Source organism: Macrotis lagotis, chromosome 2, assembly GCF_037893015.1.
Source record: "Macrotis lagotis isolate mMagLag1 chromosome 2, bilby.v1.9.chrom.fasta, whole genome shotgun sequence".
Lineage (NCBI taxonomy): Eukaryota > Metazoa > Chordata > Mammalia > Peramelemorphia > Peramelidae > Macrotis > Macrotis lagotis.
Window position 1 is genome coordinate 3,518,015 of NC_133659.1, and position 18,195 is coordinate 3,536,209.

The 18,195-nt window shown below is 42.1% G+C and overlaps 1 protein-coding gene across 4 annotated transcripts in view; it reads left to right on the forward strand.

Moving 5' to 3' along the window:
- The window catches only part of ERICH3 (glutamate rich 3), a 126,885-nt gene extending 109,483 nt beyond the window's left edge, over positions 1-17,402 (forward strand). The window contains exons 13-14 of one of the 4 annotated variants that reach the window (XM_074221169.1): positions 10,931-13,072; positions 14,287-16,933. In XM_074221169.1, the coding sequence (XP_074077270.1) occupies positions 10,931-13,071 (2,141 nt within the window). In that variant the 3' untranslated portion in view covers position 13,072; positions 14,287-16,933. Of the gene's footprint in view, positions 1-10,930 lie in introns of all 4 variants that reach the window. The other 3 variants (XM_074221173.1, XM_074221172.1, XM_074221171.1) reach the window with 3 other exon arrangements.
- The last annotated feature ends 793 nt before the right edge of the window (positions 17,403-18,195 follow it).

An 18,195-nucleotide genomic window follows, 5' to 3' on the forward strand; every position in this document is an offset into this window, starting at 1 on the left:
AATCTGAGAGGTATGAGGTGGTACCTCAGAGAAGCTTTAATTTGCATTTCTCTAATAATTAATGATTTAGAGCATTTTTTCATATGGCTATGGATTGCTTTGATCTCCTCATCTGTAAATTGCCTTTGCATATCCTTTGACCATTTGTCAATTGGGGAATGGCTTTTTGTTTTAAAAATATGAGTCAGTTCTCTGTATATTTTAGAAATATTCAGAATCATTAGTTGTAAAGATTGTTTCCCAATTTACTACATTTCTTTTGATCTTGGTTATATTGGTTTTATCTGTGCAAAAGCTTCTCAATTTAATGTAATCGAAATCACCTAATTGGTTTTTGGTGATGTTCTCCAACTCTTCCTTAGTCATAAACTGTTCCCCTTTCCATAGATCTGACAGGTAGACTAGTCCTTGATCTTCTAATTTGCTTATAGTATTGTTTTTTATGTCTATGTCCTGTAACCATTTGGATCTTATCTTGGTAAAGGGTGTGAGGTGTTGGTCTAATCTAAGTTTCTTCCATACTAACTTCCAATTATCCCAGCTATTTTTATCAAAGAGGGAGTTTTTATCCCAGTGGCCAGTCTCTTTGGGTTTATCAAACAGCAGATTACTATAATCCTCTCCTGCTTTTACACCTAGTCTATTCCACTGGTCCACCACTCTATTTCTTAGCCAATACCAAACAGTTTTGATGACTGATGCTTTATAATATAATTTTAGATCAGGTAGGGCTAAGCCACCTTCTTTTGCACTTTTTTTCATTAAGCTCCTGGCAATTCTTGACTTTTTATTTCTCCATATGAATTTACTTACAATTTTTTCTAACTCGTCAAAGTAATTTTTTGGAATTTTGATTGGTAGGGCACTAAACAGTTTAGTTTTGGTAGAATTGTCATTTTTATTATATTAGCTCTCCCTATCCACGAGCTGTTGATATTTGCCCAGTTATTTAAATCTGATTTAATTTGTGTGAGAAGTGTTTTATAATTGTTTTCAAAAAGATTCTGAGTCTGTCTTGGCAAATAGACTCCCAAATATTTTATATTGTCTGAGGTTACTTTGAATGGGATTTTTCTTTCTAGCTCTTCTTGCTGTTTCTTGCTAGACATATATAGAAAAGTTGAGGATTTATGAGGGTTTATTTTATAACCTGCAACTTTGCTAAAATTGCTAATTGTTTCCAGTAGTTTTTTAGATGATTTCTTGGGATTCTCTAGGTAGACCATCATGTCATCTGCAAAGAGTGAGAGTTTTGTCTCTTCCTTCCCAATTCTAATTCCTTCAATTTCTTTTTCTTCTCTAATTGCTGATGCTAACATTTCTAATACAATATTGAATAGTAGTAGTGATAATGGGCACCGTTGTTTCACCCCTGATCTTATTGAGAATGCCTCTAGCCTCTCCCCATTGAATATAATACTTGTTGATGGTTTCAAATAGATACTGCTAATTATTTTAAGGAACAGTCCATTTATTCCTACACTCTCTAGTGTTTTTAATAGGAATGGATGCTGTATTTTGTCAAAAGCTTTTTCAGCATCTGTTGATATGATCATATGGTTTCTGATAGCTTTGTTGTTGATATAATTGAGTATGCTAACAGTTTTCCTAATATTGAACCAACCCTGCATTCCTGGAATAAATCCTACTTGATCATAATGGATTATCCTAGTGATGATTTGTTGCAATCGTTTTGCTAAGATTTTATTTAGGATTTTCGCATCTATATTCATCAGGGAAATAGGTCTATAATTTTCTTTCTCTGTTTTAACTCTTCCTGGTTTAGGTAACAGTACCATATTGGTGTCATAGAAAGAGTTAGGCAGAGTTCCATCTCTCCCTATTTTTTCAAAGAGTTTATATAGGATTGGAAACAATTGTCCCTTAAATGTTTGGTAGAATTCACTTGTGAATCCATCAGGCCCTGGAGATTTTTTTTAGGGAGTTCAATAATGGCTTGTTGATTTTCTTTTTCTGAGATAGGGTTGTTTAGGTATTTAATCTCATCTTCATTTAACCTGGACAACTTATATTTTTGTAAATATTCATCCCTTTCCCTTAGATTATCAAATTTATTGGCACAGAGTTGGGCAAAATAATTGCAAATTATTACTTTAATTTCCTCATTGCTGGTGAGTTCACCTTTTTTATTTATGATACTAGCAATTTGGTTTTCTTTTTTTTTTTTTAATCAAGTTGACCAGAGGTTTATCAATTTTATTGGTTTTTTCATAATACCAACTTTTGGTTGTATTTATTAATTCAATAGATTTTTTGCTTTTGCTTTTATTAATTTCTCCTTTAATTTTTAAAATTTATAATTTGGTATTTGATTGGGGATTTTTGATTTGTTCTTTCTCTAATTTTTTTAGTTGCATGTTTAGTTCATTGATTTCCTCTTTCTCCAATTTATTCATATGAGCATTTAGAGCTATAATATATCCCCTGAGAGTCTCTTTGAATGAATCCCATAGGTTTTGGTATGTTGTTTCATTATTATCATTATCTAGGATAAAATGGTTAATTCTTTCTATAATTTGTTTTTTGGTCCACTGATTTTTTAAAATGAGGTTATTCAGTTTCCAATTTGCTCTGGGTCCATATCTCCTTGGCCCAGTATTGCATATGACTTTTATTGCATTGTGATCTGAGAAAGATGTATTCAGTATTTCTGCCTTTCTGCAGTTGATCATTAGGTTTTTATGTCCTAGTACATGGTCAATTTTCGTATAAGTTCCATGTACTGCAGAGAAAAAGGTATATTCCTTTCTATCCCCATTCAGTTTCCTCCATAAGTCTATGATATACAATTTTTCTAACAATCTATTTACCTCCTTAACTTCTTTCTTATTTATTTTATGATTCGATTTATCTAGATCTGATAGTGGGAGGTTGAGATCTCCCAATAGTAGAGTTTTGCTGTCTATGTCTTCCTGTAGTTCTTTCAGCTTCTCTTCTAAGAATTTGAGTGCGGTCCCACTGGGTGCATATATATTCAATATTGAAATGTCTTTATTGTCTATGGTACCTTTTAGGAGGATAAAGTTTCCTTCCTTATCTCTTTTTACACTATCTATTTTTGCTGCTGCTTTGTCTGAGATAAGGATTGCTACCCCTGCTTTTTTTACTTCAGCTGAAGCAAAATATATTTTGCTCCAACCTTTTACCTTTACTCTATATGTATCTCTCTGCTTCAAATGGGTTTCTTGTAAGCAGCATATTGCAGGATTCTGGTTTTTAATCCACTCTTCTATTTGCTTATTATTTATTTTTAGGTTTTTGCAAGGCAAATGGGGTTAAGTGGCTTGCACAAGGCCACACAGCTAGGTAATTATTAAGTGTCTGAGACAGGATTTGAACCCAGGTACTCCTGACTCCAAGGCCAGTGCTTTATCCACTATGCCACCTAGCTGCCTCCTATTTGCTTATGTTTTAAGGGAGAGTTCATCCCATTCACATTCAAGGTTATGATTACTAATTCTTTATTGCCATCCATGCTATCTTCCCTCTGTTTGTATTTTTCCCCCTTTCCCCTCTTATCAATATTCCCCAGTATTTTGTTTCTGAATACCACCCCTTCAGTGTGTTTGCCCTCCTATATCACACCCTCCCCTTTCTTTCCCCTTTCCCTTTTTCCTTTCCTTTCCTTTTGTTATTTCCCCTTTTCCCCCACTCCCCTGCCCTTTCTCTGTTCCCCATCCCCTTTTCCCCGAATACTTGAAAAGTTAGATGTTTTGTAAGTTAACTGAGTATGTGTAGGTTGACTTTAAGCCAAGTCTGATGAGAAGAAGATTCAGGTGTTTCTCCTCTGCTCCCTTCTTCCCCTCTATTACCATAAATTTTTTGTACCTCTTAGGGTAATGAGATTTACCCCATTCACATCCCTGCCTCCTCCAGTCTCTTTCCTGTCCCCCTTTTTAAGGAGGTAGTGTTTTTTTAGATCATTCTAAGTCATAGAAAATTCTGAGTGTCTGTCCCTTCTAGTTCAGTATATTCTATCTAATATAGTCAAAATTCCTGAGAGTTATTAGAATCTTTCTCCCAAGTGGGGTTAAAGCCAGTTACATCCCATTAGATAGCAGTCTAATGGATAGGTCATGAATGTCCATCATTTCTGGCTAGGTGTATTCTCTCTGTTAGAGTTACAATTCTCAAGATTTATGAGAATCTTCCCCCCACCCCATGCTGGGATATAGCCAGTTTCAACTTACTGGATTGCATTTTTTTTCCCTTTTACCGCCCCCCCCTTTTATTACCTTTTCATGTGTCTCTTAAACCTCCTGTTTGATGTCCAAATTTTCTGTTTAGCTCTGGTCTTTTCATCAGAAAATTTCGGAATTCTTCCAATTCATTAGATGTCCATCTTTTTACTCTGGAAGAGAAAGCTCAACTTTGCAGGAAAGTAGATTCTTGGCTGCATTCTAAGCTCCCTTGCTCTTCGAAATATCTCGTTCCAGGCCTTTCGATCCCTTAATGTTGATGCAGCCAGGTCCTGAGTGATCCTTACTGTGGCTCCTTGATATTTAAATTGTTTCTTTCTGGCTGCTTGCAGAATTTTCTCTTTTATCTTATAGTTCTGGAGTTTGGCCACAGCATTCCTTGATGTTTTCATTTTAGGATCTTTTTCTGGTGGGGATCGATTTATTCTTTCAATAACTACTTTGCCCTTTGGTTACATGATATCAGGGCAGTTTTCCATCACTAGATCCTGTAATATTAAGTCTAAGTCCAGGCTTTTTTTCTCTTCAGTGTTTTCAGGAAGTCCTATAATTTTCAGGTTGCCCCTCCTTGATCTATTCTCCAGGTCAGTGGTTTTGTTGATGAGGTATTTTACATTTGCTTCTATTTTTTCTATTTTTTGATTTTGTTTAACTGACTCTTGCTGTCTCATGGAATCATTAGTTTCTGTAGACTCCATTCTTGTTTTGGGGGAGGAGTTTTCTTCATTAACCTTTTGCAACTCCTTTTCCAATTGGTCAATTCTCCTTTTGAAAGAGCTTTCCATTTGACCAATTGAGGTGTTGAGAGATTAATTTCTTTTTGCATTTGCCCATTTAAGGATCTGAGAGAATTATTCTCATTTTGTATTTGTCCAATTGATGCTGTGAGAGATTTATTCTCATCATGTAATTGTCCAATTGATGATCTGAGAGATTTATTCTCCTTTTGTATTTGTCCAATTGTACTTTCTAAAGTTTTGTTTTCTTGTTGCAATGTATTAATTATCTCTCCCAAATTTTTAAGCTCCTTCCTTATTTCTTCAAGGAAATCTTTCTGTGCTGGAGACCAGATTGTATTCTCCTCAGAGGTTCCAGGTCTCTCTGTGTTAGGGTCTTTCCCTTCCAGGAATTTTTTTATGGATCCACCTTTTCGCTGACCCTTCTTCATTTTGCTAAGACCTTGAGTTGGGGAGGGGCTGGTTCACCAGGGCTTGGGATTGCTAAAGGCTTTACTCCCTGAGTACAGTTTCTCTGCCTGGCTAGTAGAAGGTGTTGGTTGCTTTCTCTGGAGTGTCTGTGACCTTGGCTGAGGCCTTCTCTCTTTGCTTGAAGGGAGGGGTTGGAACTATTGAATCCTTTTGCCTTCAATCATTGGTAGGCTTACCCGGGCCTGAGGTCATTCCTCAGCTGGGCTGGTTCTTCTGCTCACACACCTGGGCCTGAGGCAAAAGTAGTTTGCATTTGTTTGTTTGGGAGGAGGTCTGAGTTGTAATGGGACCAGAGGAGCCCAGGATGGTATCTGCAGCTCTCCTGTACCAGAACTCTTCCCCCAGCCCCATGCCCAAGCTCCAGGGGGACAGCACCAACACCAGCACCTCTGCTCCCCCGTGGACACAAGCCCTTGTAGTCCAGCCCCACCACTGATCCAGCAGGTCTGGCTCTCAGGCTCTCAGGCTCCCTGTTCCAATTCAGCTGTTGATCTGGCTGATCCCGGGCTTATCCTCCCTCTGAGCCTAGACTCACCTGCCCAAATTCTGCCAAAGCTGCTGCTGGAGACAAATCCTGAGGTAGATGTTCTTTCTCCTGTCTTTTCTTTCTGGGTTTTGTGGGTCGGATTTCTTTTAAGAGGTTTGTTTCATGTGATAGATGGGGAAGAGATCAGGAGACTTTAGAACTGTGCCTGTCTTCTCTCTGCCATCTTGGCCAGAAAATCCGAGAGCCCACTTTCAATAGGGACTGGAGAGCCCAGTATATGCATTGAGAGGTTTTACCCAAGGTAGGGTTATGGAAGTAAAGGGGTGATGTAGACAAAGAGGTCTAGGAAAGTCACAGGAAGAAGAAAACCCTTTACATTGGTAGAAATGGCCTCTAACCTGAGCCAAGAAGGAAGAGAAGGATCCAGAAAGACAGAATTAAGGAGAGAGTAAATGCTGGTAGAGGATCATAGATTTAGAACTAGGAGAGACCTTTGAGATAACCTTGGCACCCCACCCTCATTGTACCATCTTGGAGTCATATGCCTTGTTCCAGGTCACACAGCAAATAAATATCTGGTACAGGATTGAATCTAGCTCTTCCTGACTCCAGTACAGTGTTCTAGTGATCATTCCCTGCTGTGTGTATAAAGTTAGAACGTTTGATTATTTTGCATGTGTTATTTCCCTGGATTATGTAAGATTTACCCTATTTCTCTTTTCTTACAAGTGCTTCCTTGCCATTGGTCCAGTCTCTGATTATCAGCACTGAACCTTGCCCTACCTGAGTCTTATCCCCTCCCTCCACAAATGTTCCCCCCTCCCCACACACACACCTGTAGGCCCACCACACCTCATTTCTTAGAACTTGAAACTGAGTGTATTCTTATATCTTGTCTCAGTGATCTGTGCCATTAGCTTCCTGAGGAGTCTTTGATTTACTTCTAAATTTGAGAGCCAACTTAAAAAAGGGACTTAAAAAGGAACTTTTGAAAATGACATTTTAAAACATTTTAAATTCAGATCTGAATAGCATAAGATAGAGTTTGAAAAGGTTTGTTGTCACTGGTTGCTTTTCCACTGAAGATTAATTTTTTTACCTAAATTTATTTGTTTTTTAATCCAATCATTAACTTGATTACATTCAGTGAGCCATCTCCTCTTGCCACATAGGCTAGTCCCAAAGCATCACGCAGTCTCACAGAAAGGATCTCTTGGTCATCTTCTATTGCCAAAGATTGTGCTAATTGCTAAAGACACAAGGACAGAAGTGAAATTTCCCTTGCTTTCAAGGAGCTTCCATTTAATCCGAGAAGACTTATACACATGACTTGTGTATGTAACATGTACAATGCTAAATAAATGCAAATAGGTAAGGGGAAGGGAAGCTCTAAGCACTGAGAACTCAGGAAGGTCTCCTGTAGAAGGTAGGATACCAAGTGATTTTTTTAAAATTTCATTTATTTAAGGCAATGGGGTTGTCACTTGCCCAAGGCCACACAGCTAGGTCATTATTAAGTGTCTGAGGCTAGATTTGAACTCAGGTCTTCCTGACTCCAGGGCTGGTGCTCTATCCACTGCCCCACCTAGGTTCCCCTACTAAGTAGGTGAGGAAGGAGCCACCCAGGACTAGGACAGATACAGGACCAAGGACAGCTCTGGGAATAGACAGGAGCCCCATTGCACAAGATAGAACCATGAAGGGAGAAATGATTCCCAAGACTGAAGAAGAAAGAGGTTCGATTATGGAGGACTTTACATGGCAGAGAAAGGAGTTTAGATTTGATCCTAGAGTTATATGGAAACCCTGGAATTTTTGAGAAAGGGCACTCTTCTCTTTCAGTAGCATATTTGTGGTGCAACGGCTAGTGGGGCTCGACTCAGAATTCCAAAGATAACCCTTTCATGATGCTTTTGAGCCCTCAGACTAGGGGGGAAATCTTGTGTTCTCTTGGTCTTGGTTTCTTTTTTAAATGAGGGTGATAATACCAATTTATAGGATTGCTTTGGAACTCAAAGCAGATGATTTAAATGCAGCCCTTGATAAACTCCAAGACATTCCAGAGAGAAGTCCCCAGGCCTTAGTGACTTTGCCGACTCTTTGAGGCATGGTGAGGAAGACCACTATTCATACAGATAAGTACCTCTTCTCCAACTTGTAGTCTTAGAGAATTGCCCAGGAATGAAGGGTATGATTCAACACAATTTCCATCAAAGGCTTGGAACTGAGAGGGAATCATGATAGATATTTTCCATACTAATTTACTTGTTAAAATAACAGTGATTGATAAATATAGCACTTTAAATTTGCCAAACACATCATACCTCGAATTTATATTGTAAAGTGCTCTACATTCCTTATTGCCATTAGGTAGCATTGAGAATAGAGAACTGCTCTTGGAGTCAGGAAGATTCTAGTAAAAGACCTACCTCAGACATTTACTACCTGTATGACCTTGGGCAGATCACTTCATCTCTGTTTGCCTCAGTTTTTCTAATTGTAAATTGGGGCTAACATTAACAGCTAACTCCCACTATTGTTATGAAGATCATATGAGATGATGTTTGTAAAACACCTAACATAGTGCCTCTTAGTCAAACCGACTCTCCATGACCCCATTTATCGTTTTCTTGGCAAAGATCCTGTAGTGATTTGCCATTTTCTTCTCCAACTCATTCTATAGATAAGGAACTGAGGCAAGCAGGGTTAAGGAATTTGGCTAGGATCAACCAGATAGGAAGTATCGAAGAACAGATTTGAACTCAGGTCTTCCTGACTCCACTGTATTACATAGTATACAAAGCTTAATAAATGCTTATTCCTCTCCCTTTCTACTCTGTCTGCTATAGTTTTTTATCTGTAATATAATCTGTAAAATAAAAATAATAAGATCATCTACCACCCATTATTTGTGAAGGGCAAAGAAAATATCATAGAAAGTTCTTTGCCAATCCTATAATGCTACATTAATGCTAGTTAGTTTCACTATCTCTTTGATTCTCATAGAGATTCTGAGGGCAAAGCCACTCTTATGCCCACTTGATAGATAAGAAAGATTAAGTTACTAAATATCTGAAGCTAGATTTGAACTCAAATCTTTTTTTTTCAAGATTTATTTACTTATTTCCAACTACATGGAATGGTAGGTTTTAGCAACCATTTTTGCAAGGCTTTGAGTTTTACATTCCCCCTTCCCTCCCCCTCCCTCTGACAGAAAGCAATCTACTATAAGCTCTACAGTTATAACCATGTGAAACATAGATCCATATTGATCATGTTTCAAAAGAAAAACCAAATCCAAACAGAAGGAAAAAGTATATGTGAGAGAGAGAAAAATGACATAATATATGACAACTTTGAAAAATTAGAGATAGTAAGCTTTGGTCTTCATTTAAACCCCAAATTTCCTTCTCTGGAAATGGATATTTCCCATTACAAACCTTTTAGACTTATCTTTTTCTTTCTTTCTTCTTTTTTATGAAAGGTAATAGAGTTAATTGACCTGCGAAAGGTCACACAGCTAGGTCATTATTAAGTATGTGAATCTGGATTTGAACTCAGGTCGTCCTGACTCCAGGGCCTGTGCTCTATCCAATGCTCCACCTAGCTGGCCCTAGAATTATCTTTGATTATTGTTCTGCCTAAATGAAGAAGTTCAGCATGATTGATCATCACCCAGTGATGTCAGTGTCCAGTGTTCTGGTTCTGCTCATCTCACTCAGCATCACTTCATGCAAGTCTTCCCAGGCTTTTCTGAAGTTTTGTCCCTCATTGTTTCTTATAAACCAGTAATGTTCCATCACATAAATATGCCACAATTTGTTCAGCTATGCCCCACCTGATGGACAGCCTCTCAGTTTCCAATTCTTTACCCCCACAAACAGGGCTGCTATGTATATTTTTGTATATGTGGGATTTTTACTCTTTGTCATGATCTCTTCAGGATACAGATCCAGTAGAGGATCATAGTGAATGCAAATCTCCTTATTTCAATCCAGAATGTGTCACCCAGTTATCACGATCATTATAGCTGGTATTTACATGATGCTTTAATGATTACAATGTTTTGTTTGCATTATTTCATTTAGAGAGAGAGGTGTCGTTATCACCCCCATTTTACAAGTGAGAAGACTGAGACTCAGAGACTAAGTAACTTCTACCCAGGTTCTCAGTTAGAATCCTTCCACTTCTTTCCAGGGTGACTTTAGGCAAATTATCTTTCTTTTCATGTCAAAGATAAGGGGGCAGAATTGAATGTTTCTAAATTCCCTTCTAGCTGATAATCTGGACTCCAGGCTCCCCAACACAACCATTAACACCCTTGTGGCCCTGGGTAAGCTACTTTTCCTTGTCTGTCTCAGGTTCCCCATCCGTAAAATGGGTGTCATAATGGCATTTTACAGGTGAGTAAACCAAAGGAGGCAGAGGTGAAGTGACTTCTCCAAAGTCACCTAATTAATTGTATGAGATGAGAATCCAGGCCTTTGTGACTTCCTGCAAGCCCTGTGACTTTTGTCCCTCTTTTCTGCTCAATTTCCTTTCCACCCTCCCCAGCTGCCTCCCCAGTCCATCTACAAGAATTGTAGAAATGTTAGAAATGGGAGAATGCTAGAAAATGGCCCTGGCCGAACAGGCAAGAAAACCAAGGCCTCTTGAAGGAGTGTGCTGGTGACTCTATTGTTACCTTTTCTTCTGACACTTTCTTAAGACCAAATAATCAACAAACATTAAATCAAGTCCTTGCTTGCAGCCCTTGTCAGTTTCTGAGGTATAAGTGAGAATTTAACAATCGGCTCTCTCAAACCTGTTCACCTGGCTCAGTGTCCCCGGGCCAGGCTAGTGCCCCCCCCCCCACAATCACCTTCTCTAGGAGTTGTGGACTATTTCTGATGAAAGACTGTAGCAAACAGAGACACTGTCCCTCCAGCCGCCTTTTTTCCACTTCCCTGAAAATAGCATCTGATAGAACTGCACACACCTCTCCCTTAATGTTTCACTTATTTTCGTAACTCCAGATGGGGACTTGTTGGCAGAGGAGACAATGGCTCTGGAGATGGCTGATGAGGAGGCCGAGTATGATGCACCTGAGGGAGAGCAGCGCAAGAGGAAAGAAGCCTTTGAGGGGGAGGTGAAACCAGAACCAGGAGAAGAAGCCAAATCAAGGAAGCAAAAGGAGAAGGAGCAAGAGGAGGAAGCTGAGGCAGCTCTGGGGAGGGGGTGGGTGGTGGTCCATGCCACATCAGCACCCCAAGTTTTAGTTGAAGCAGCAGAATTGACCCAGGACAGTGAGGTCCCTGGGGTCCACTGGGTTGGGGAGGAGAAAGGAGCTAAAGGAGAAGGGGAAGTGACATCTAGGGAAGAAGGGGAAGTGACAGAGCAGACAAGAACAGCACTGGGCCTAACTGATGCAACATCTCCCGAAGAAGATTTATGGATGGACAGAGACTCAGAGCAAAAGGATACTAGAATCCAAGAGGAGGAGAATGTGAGCAAGGCAGCTGGGGAAGGGCAGAGGGATACAGGGGAGGTAAGGCATGACAACAAGACCACAACCTGTCATGAAGGAAAGATGGAGGAGGTGGTGCTCCAAAGCACCACAGGAAAGCCCAAGAAGGAAGAAGCTGAGAGGGAGGCTGAAGGGGATAAAGGACATGCAGAAGCAGCTTGGAGAAAAGCGTCAGAAATGGAGGAACTCAAAGTAGCCAAAGAAGCGAAATCTGAGCTAAAGGAAACATACCAAGAGGTCCAGGAAGATGGGGGAAAGACTGTAATTCTGAGGGGTGTGACCCCAGAGGAAGAAGAGACCATGCGGATGACTGATGTGGAAGGTGGTGGTAGGGAAGACGGTTATCCTGGAGGGGCAGAGAAGGAGACAGCTACAGTGCAAGAGGAAATAACACCTAAGGAGGAAACTGAGGCACTGAGTGAAACTCTGAGGGAAGGCATGTCCCAGAGGGAGGTGGTGACACCCAGAGCTGTGACGAAAGGAAAGGGGGTTTTTGAGCAATTGGAAGAAACCACAGATGGAGAAGAGACAGAGGAAAGGAATTCCGAGGCAGGAGTAGGAAGACAGGGAATGGAGCCTGTGGCCAGGGCAGCGATTCCAGAGAGAAAAGTGGCCCCAGTGGAAGCAGCTTCGGAAATCAAAAACTTGTCAGGGAAAGAAGGAATCCCAGGGCTGGAGGAAGAGGAGGGAAGTGAAGATGGAGAAACCAGATATGGAGCCACAAATGGGGTGACTTGCAGGGCACAAGAAGAAAACAAAGTGAAGAAACAAGAGATGGAATTACCGGAGGAGGGTGAGAAGTCACCCAACAATGGTGAGGGAGCGCTTGGCACCAAATCAGCAAGGCAGGAGTGGACACCTGAGGAGGAGCCCACAACAAAGGAACCAGCCCCCACTGAAAGGGTAGAAGCCCCGGGGGAGATAGGAGAAATGGGGTCTAAAGAGGGAGAAGAAGCAGGAGTCTTGGGAATGACCCCTAGAGTTGGTTTTGAAGAAAATACAGGGATGGGGGTCAGTGAAGAAGCAGACTCAGCACCATGGACAGGGACAGAGGTGTCTCTGGAGAAAGAAGTCTTAAAGCACAAAGGATGGGACAAGGTTCTGGAAGAAGCCGAGGCGGACACAGGGGGTGCTGGGGGGGTGGCAGCACTGAAGAGGGCAGATGAGGCAGCATCAGAGGGCAAGACGGAAGGCCACGAAGCCTCCTCTCCTTCAGATGTTCCTATGGGGGAACCTTGGCCCAGACAGGACCAGTCAGCAGTTGCAGGCAGGGGAGCAGAGGAGGAAGAGACAAATGGAGACAGAACGCCTGCTGGGGAGGGGAGCATAGGGAAAGCAGCCCCAGAGGCAGACTCAGGCATCAAGGAAGGGGGTTTCCACATGAGGCTCATGATCCCCGGGTCAGAATGGGGTAGAGGTCAGAGGGGGGAGATAGTGAGAGGAGACTGGAAGAGGGAGAATGGCCAGGCCAAGGAGGCAGGAGAGGAGGAGGACTACAGACCAGAGCCCAGGAGAGATGCGCAAGAGCAAGAAGTGGGGTCCAAGAGCCAGAGTCCCCAGGCCTTGGCAGCCCTGGAACCTGAGATGTCTGAAATTCGAGAGAAGCAAGGAGGTGGGGCACCAAGGGAAGGTGATGCCTTGGGGATCTAAGGTAAGCCCAGCCCAGAGTCCCCAAGCAGCAGCCAAGGGGGACAGGCCCAAGACATTCCTTCTTTAGTCTGCTCAGCCCAGGGCAAGCTCTGCTCAGTAGAGACCTCCAGGCAGACCCCTCCAGTCCCAATTCAATTCAGTGGGTTCAGCAGGAACACTGGACACACTTCTTTGCTAGGGGCTAGAGAGGCACTTCACCAACCTGAGGAGGTTAAGCACCAACTATATGTGAGGAATCCGGCCAAGAAAGGGGGAACCAGAGACAAACCAACCCAAATAATCCCTGCCCTTAGGAAAGAAAAATAGTGGCTCCTGACCTCAAGGGGGTTCCATTCTCAGGACATAGGGTTAGGGCAGGGATACAGAGAAGCACCATACAATGTAGAGAGGGTGATGACAGGAAAGGAGAGAGCCAGCCAGAGGATTCTAGAAACATTGAGGGAAGGGTTCACTGCCCCTCCAGAAGGGAGGTGAACAAGGAGCCAGAGCTGGAAGGAGTGGAGGGCAGCTGGGGCGGGGTAGAGACAGCTGCTGGAAGGAAAACCCCATCCCCCTATTTTGCTTCTCAATTAAATGTGCCCCTCTCTGGGGTGAGAGACTTGATGGCTTGTGAGGGACCCCTGCATTGGTGGAGGAGCGGAATGGAGCACAGTGCTCCATGCCCTCACCACGTATTGAATTGGCTGTCAGATTTTCTATTGGCCTCCCCTTCCCACCAGAAACACTGGTCCTCAGTGGAAACAGCTGTGTTCTTCCCTTTTCCAGGGGAACAAAGTCAGAATAAAAAAATAAACGGTGGGAAGGGACACAAGTTATTCTCCTCCCTTCTGCCCAAGAGTGGGAGAGAAATGTGTATTCTCTCTGTCTCTGTCTCTGTCTCCCTGTCTCTGTCTCTCTGTGTCTCTCTGTGCATCTCTGTCTCTGTCTCTATCTTTCTCTGTGTCTCTCTTTACTTTTCCTTTTTTCCCCCTCTCTTTCCCTCTCTTTCTTACTCTCTTTTTTGGAACAGGATGATTTAAATTTCTCCCTGCTTGTTGTACTTCAGCATTTTCTGCACCTTCGTTCTAGAATTTCACTCAGACTTGCATTTGTAGCTAACTCTGGCCCAGCCCGTCATTTCCCCATATGTCTCTGCCAACCCCTCAGTGATGTCAGAAGGAGGCTCTGCAGAATTCTCACTGATCACATCGCCCTTTCTTTTTTCTTATTTTTCAGATGGATTCAAATGCCTTTTGGAAAGTGTGAGAAACAAGTGAAACCAGTTTCTAATCATTGTCTTCTCCAAACCTTTACTTCACTAAGTGTTTTTCCTCCCTCTGAGTATCACACACTCACACCCACACCCACCCACCCACCCCCACACAGAGCTATTGATTTGTGCTGGACCAAGTCACCAATGTATTCATTTTTGCTGAGGTCCAACCAGACAGAAGGCCTGGAGGACACGCTGGAATGGACTTGCAAGAAGATAACTTAGAAGAGATGCTCGCTAATGGGATCAATCTCTAAATGTGTCTCATAACGAACATCCATCAATTTTCTAAGTGAAATCATATTTTAAAATTCATTGCTTTTATTCTAACCCTACCCTATAGCTTTATGCAAAATCACCCTATAGTTTTATGAGTTTATGCAAATTTATTTTTTTGTTTTAATTTAATTTCCATTTCAATATCAGTTAATTGCTTGGGGGGTTACCTAAGTGAAACTTGTGACTTGGGAATGCTAATGAATTGGCTTCTTGGTCCATGAAAATCATGCCTAGGAGTCTCCCATGTCTATTCATCAAACAAAGTCCAGTGCTGACCTACAGGATGCAATCCTTGGGAATTGTCTGGAAAAGATGAATTTTGTGCCTAAAAAGCTTTTTGATGATCGTCTTGGAAGATCCTTTCTTTCTGATAATGCCAACTTCTTCCCTCTAAGTGGAAAAGGTTATTTTGAAATGCTTCCTGAGAGTGAGATGATTTTATTATGCGTCCTTCCCCAGATAGTCGGCTCAGCTCACAGCTTCCAGCATTTCATCTTAAGGGTCCTCATTTCTGGGAAACCGACACTGAATCAAAGAAGTGTTTCCTTTAGTTGTGCTGAGAACAGAATAGCCTGCAGTTACAGTGGGAGAGCTCAGATCCATTTGCATTAATGCCCTGGTGCAAGTTGGTGTTGCTGCCGAGATGAATGAGCAGGTGGATGCTGCAGGGATGGGTGGGCCTGCTGCTCCCCACTTCCATGGGGAAGTCTGTGCTAAGAGCTGCATCAGGAAATGGGAGCATTGGATTTTGGGGTCTCCATCCAGGAGCACCTCCTAGATGCCTCTGAGTGGGCCTCCCTCTACAGAAAGGGGCTCATGACTTCCCCTGGGGTTCCCCCAGCCTCAGAGCCCTGACCTTGGGGGCTACTGACCTTGGCCACCTCTTCCTTTTATAGAGGTGGTTTGGTAAATTGAACAAAGTGCCAGCTCTTAGGGTCAGGGAGCCTGAGTTCAAATCCCATTTCTGATGTCCATTCTCTTTGTGGTCTTAGGCAAGTTGACTTCAACCTCTAGTCTCAGTTTCCTCATATGTAAAATAAGGGTGGGTGGACAAAATGGACTTTGCAGTCCTTTCTGGATCAATGAATCTCTGGGTAAAAAAAGGTAGATAAATTCTATAAAGAAATGATCACAAAGAAGTCTAGGAGGTGCCGAGCTTATTCATTGAGAGAGGGAATCTACTCAGCACCAACATTACAGAGCTGGTCCAACACCAAATCATTCTCCCCAGGCCTCTCCCTGCAAAGCTATTTGTTCCCCCCCCCCCAAAAAAAACCCCAAAACAGGCTGCAAGCTTTGCATACAAATGCTTCACTTACACGAGCTGGACCTTCTAAGATCCTGAGGACTGAACCACTTATTTTGGTTGACTCTTCTGTCCTTAGTAAAGGATCACAATCATTGATCATTTACTGCAGAACAGGGATTTTGGGAGGGGGCAGGGAGGATGTATTTATGGTAAAGAAATAGGGCAGAGGGGTGAAGCGGGACCTTTGAGGGAGTGGTGAGATCTCCAATAGAACTAGGATGGCATTTTGTGAGGGCTGATGGTGTGTTCTTCCTCTGCCTTGCTTTCTCCCTCAGCTCTAAGTGAGTAACCCTGGTGAGCTGGCTTGGGAGATGGGAACCCCTGCTCTAATAGACTTCTTAATCAACCAATATGGAGGAACCAGTTTGCAGGGGTCATGATTTCACCCTTAGAGTATGACCAGTTGGGTTTTAATGAACTCTCCCATTAAGGTCCTTCTGTCTTTGTTCTCTCTCTGACTTGACCCTTTGAAATGTTTTCATTGGTTATGTAATGAGGTATAATCTCCTTTCTTGGACTGAACAGTGATTTCTGTACAATGGGAAGAGAGCCATGTTTGGGGCAAAGGACTCATAGCATCAAAGTCCCCTGGGATGTTACTGTTCATGGCACACCGGAATTTTCTCTCTGGAATTCAGTGTTCTTGGGCTGGGTCTTCCATGTATTTTTATGAAAGAATGAGTATCACACACAGTGGATACTCTTCTCCAGTGTTCTTCATTCTTAAAAGTACCAATAAATAAGATGCTGAAAGGTTGGGGTTTGTGGATGACCTTGATTCATGATCTCCCCAATGGGGAACATCTTCCAGTAGGAGAAACATTTCCTCCTGATGTATCACCCTCATTCCTGGCTCTCCTCCCTCTTCCCATCCTTTAAGAGGCTGCTGGACAGGCTGCAGGTTTTCCTTTAGATCCATTAATCAAGCAGCAAGAATCAACCATTTATTGTGTGTCCATCAGGCAGTAAACTTTGAGTACCTACTATGTGCCAGACACCAGCGTACATACAATGAAAGGCACAAATGATCCAAATGGTGGAAGACGGGAGGACAGTGAGTAACTAGATCCATCTGAGGAGATGGAAGGAAAGCTTTGAGGGGGAGTGGTAGATGGCAGACTAAGAAAGGGTCCAAGTCTTAAAGGAATCGGGTCATCCAAAAGACAAGGATGAAGAGGGATAATGAGCTAGGTGGAGGGGAAGGTCAGTCAAAGGCAAGGAGAAGAGCAGTGGAGTGTTACTGATGGGGAATGGCAGAGAGATCAGTATGGCAGCATCATCATAGAGTGGCGACCTGGATGAGGATGAGGATGATGGCGGGCAGGAAGACTGAAAAGAGCTTCCAAGGTTATGCAAAGGACATCAAATTGGATACTGGAGGTTACAGGGAGCCACTCCCATTTACTGAGTGTGAGTGTGTGTGTGTGTGATGTCTACCTCTGTGTTGGAACATGATATGGGTTGCATCAGGCCTTGGAACATTGCAAGGCTCCTGGAAGAGAGCAATAACCATTCCAAAGAGTCATGGTCCTAAAAATTTTCTACAGAAAAAAAGGTGGATGAAGGTGCTTAATGTTCAAATCAGGACATTTGGTTAGGCTTAGAGGGTCAAAATAGTGTTCATCTATCACTAGAGAGAGTTCTTTCTCTTTCTCCATACACATACACACACACATCACACACATCACACACACACACACACACACACACACACATATATATAATCTATATTTACACATATATAGTTATATACACTATACAAGATACAGTTTATATCCAAATGTATATACCAACTGTTTCAGTTTGCATGTGTAGGTACATATAGTTACCATCCAGCTATCCTTCTATGTCTGTCTGACTCTTGGTCTGCCTGTCTATCTATCTATCTATTTATCTATACATCTATCTGTCTGCCCACCCGTCTGTACATCCATCCATCATCTATCATCCATCTATCTATCATCTTTCCATCATCTATAGAACTATCATCTATCTATGACTATGAAATGAACAAGCTGGTCCTAGGATTAATTATGCAGCAGGAAGAGAGTAGACTAGACTCTCCTTGGCAAATTGCCAAATGGAGAGACACATGGTGGATGCAAACACCTCAGTAATTAATCAATAAACAGAAAGAGGCACAAAGAAGGAAGAGAGTGAAAGATATTGTTCTAAAATGTTTATGTGAAAAGAATGAGAGAGAATTATTCACTCTCTCATTGTGTTCCCTGAGAGCCTAATAATGTTGGGAAAAGCAAATAAGGGAGTTGGAATATTGGGTGGA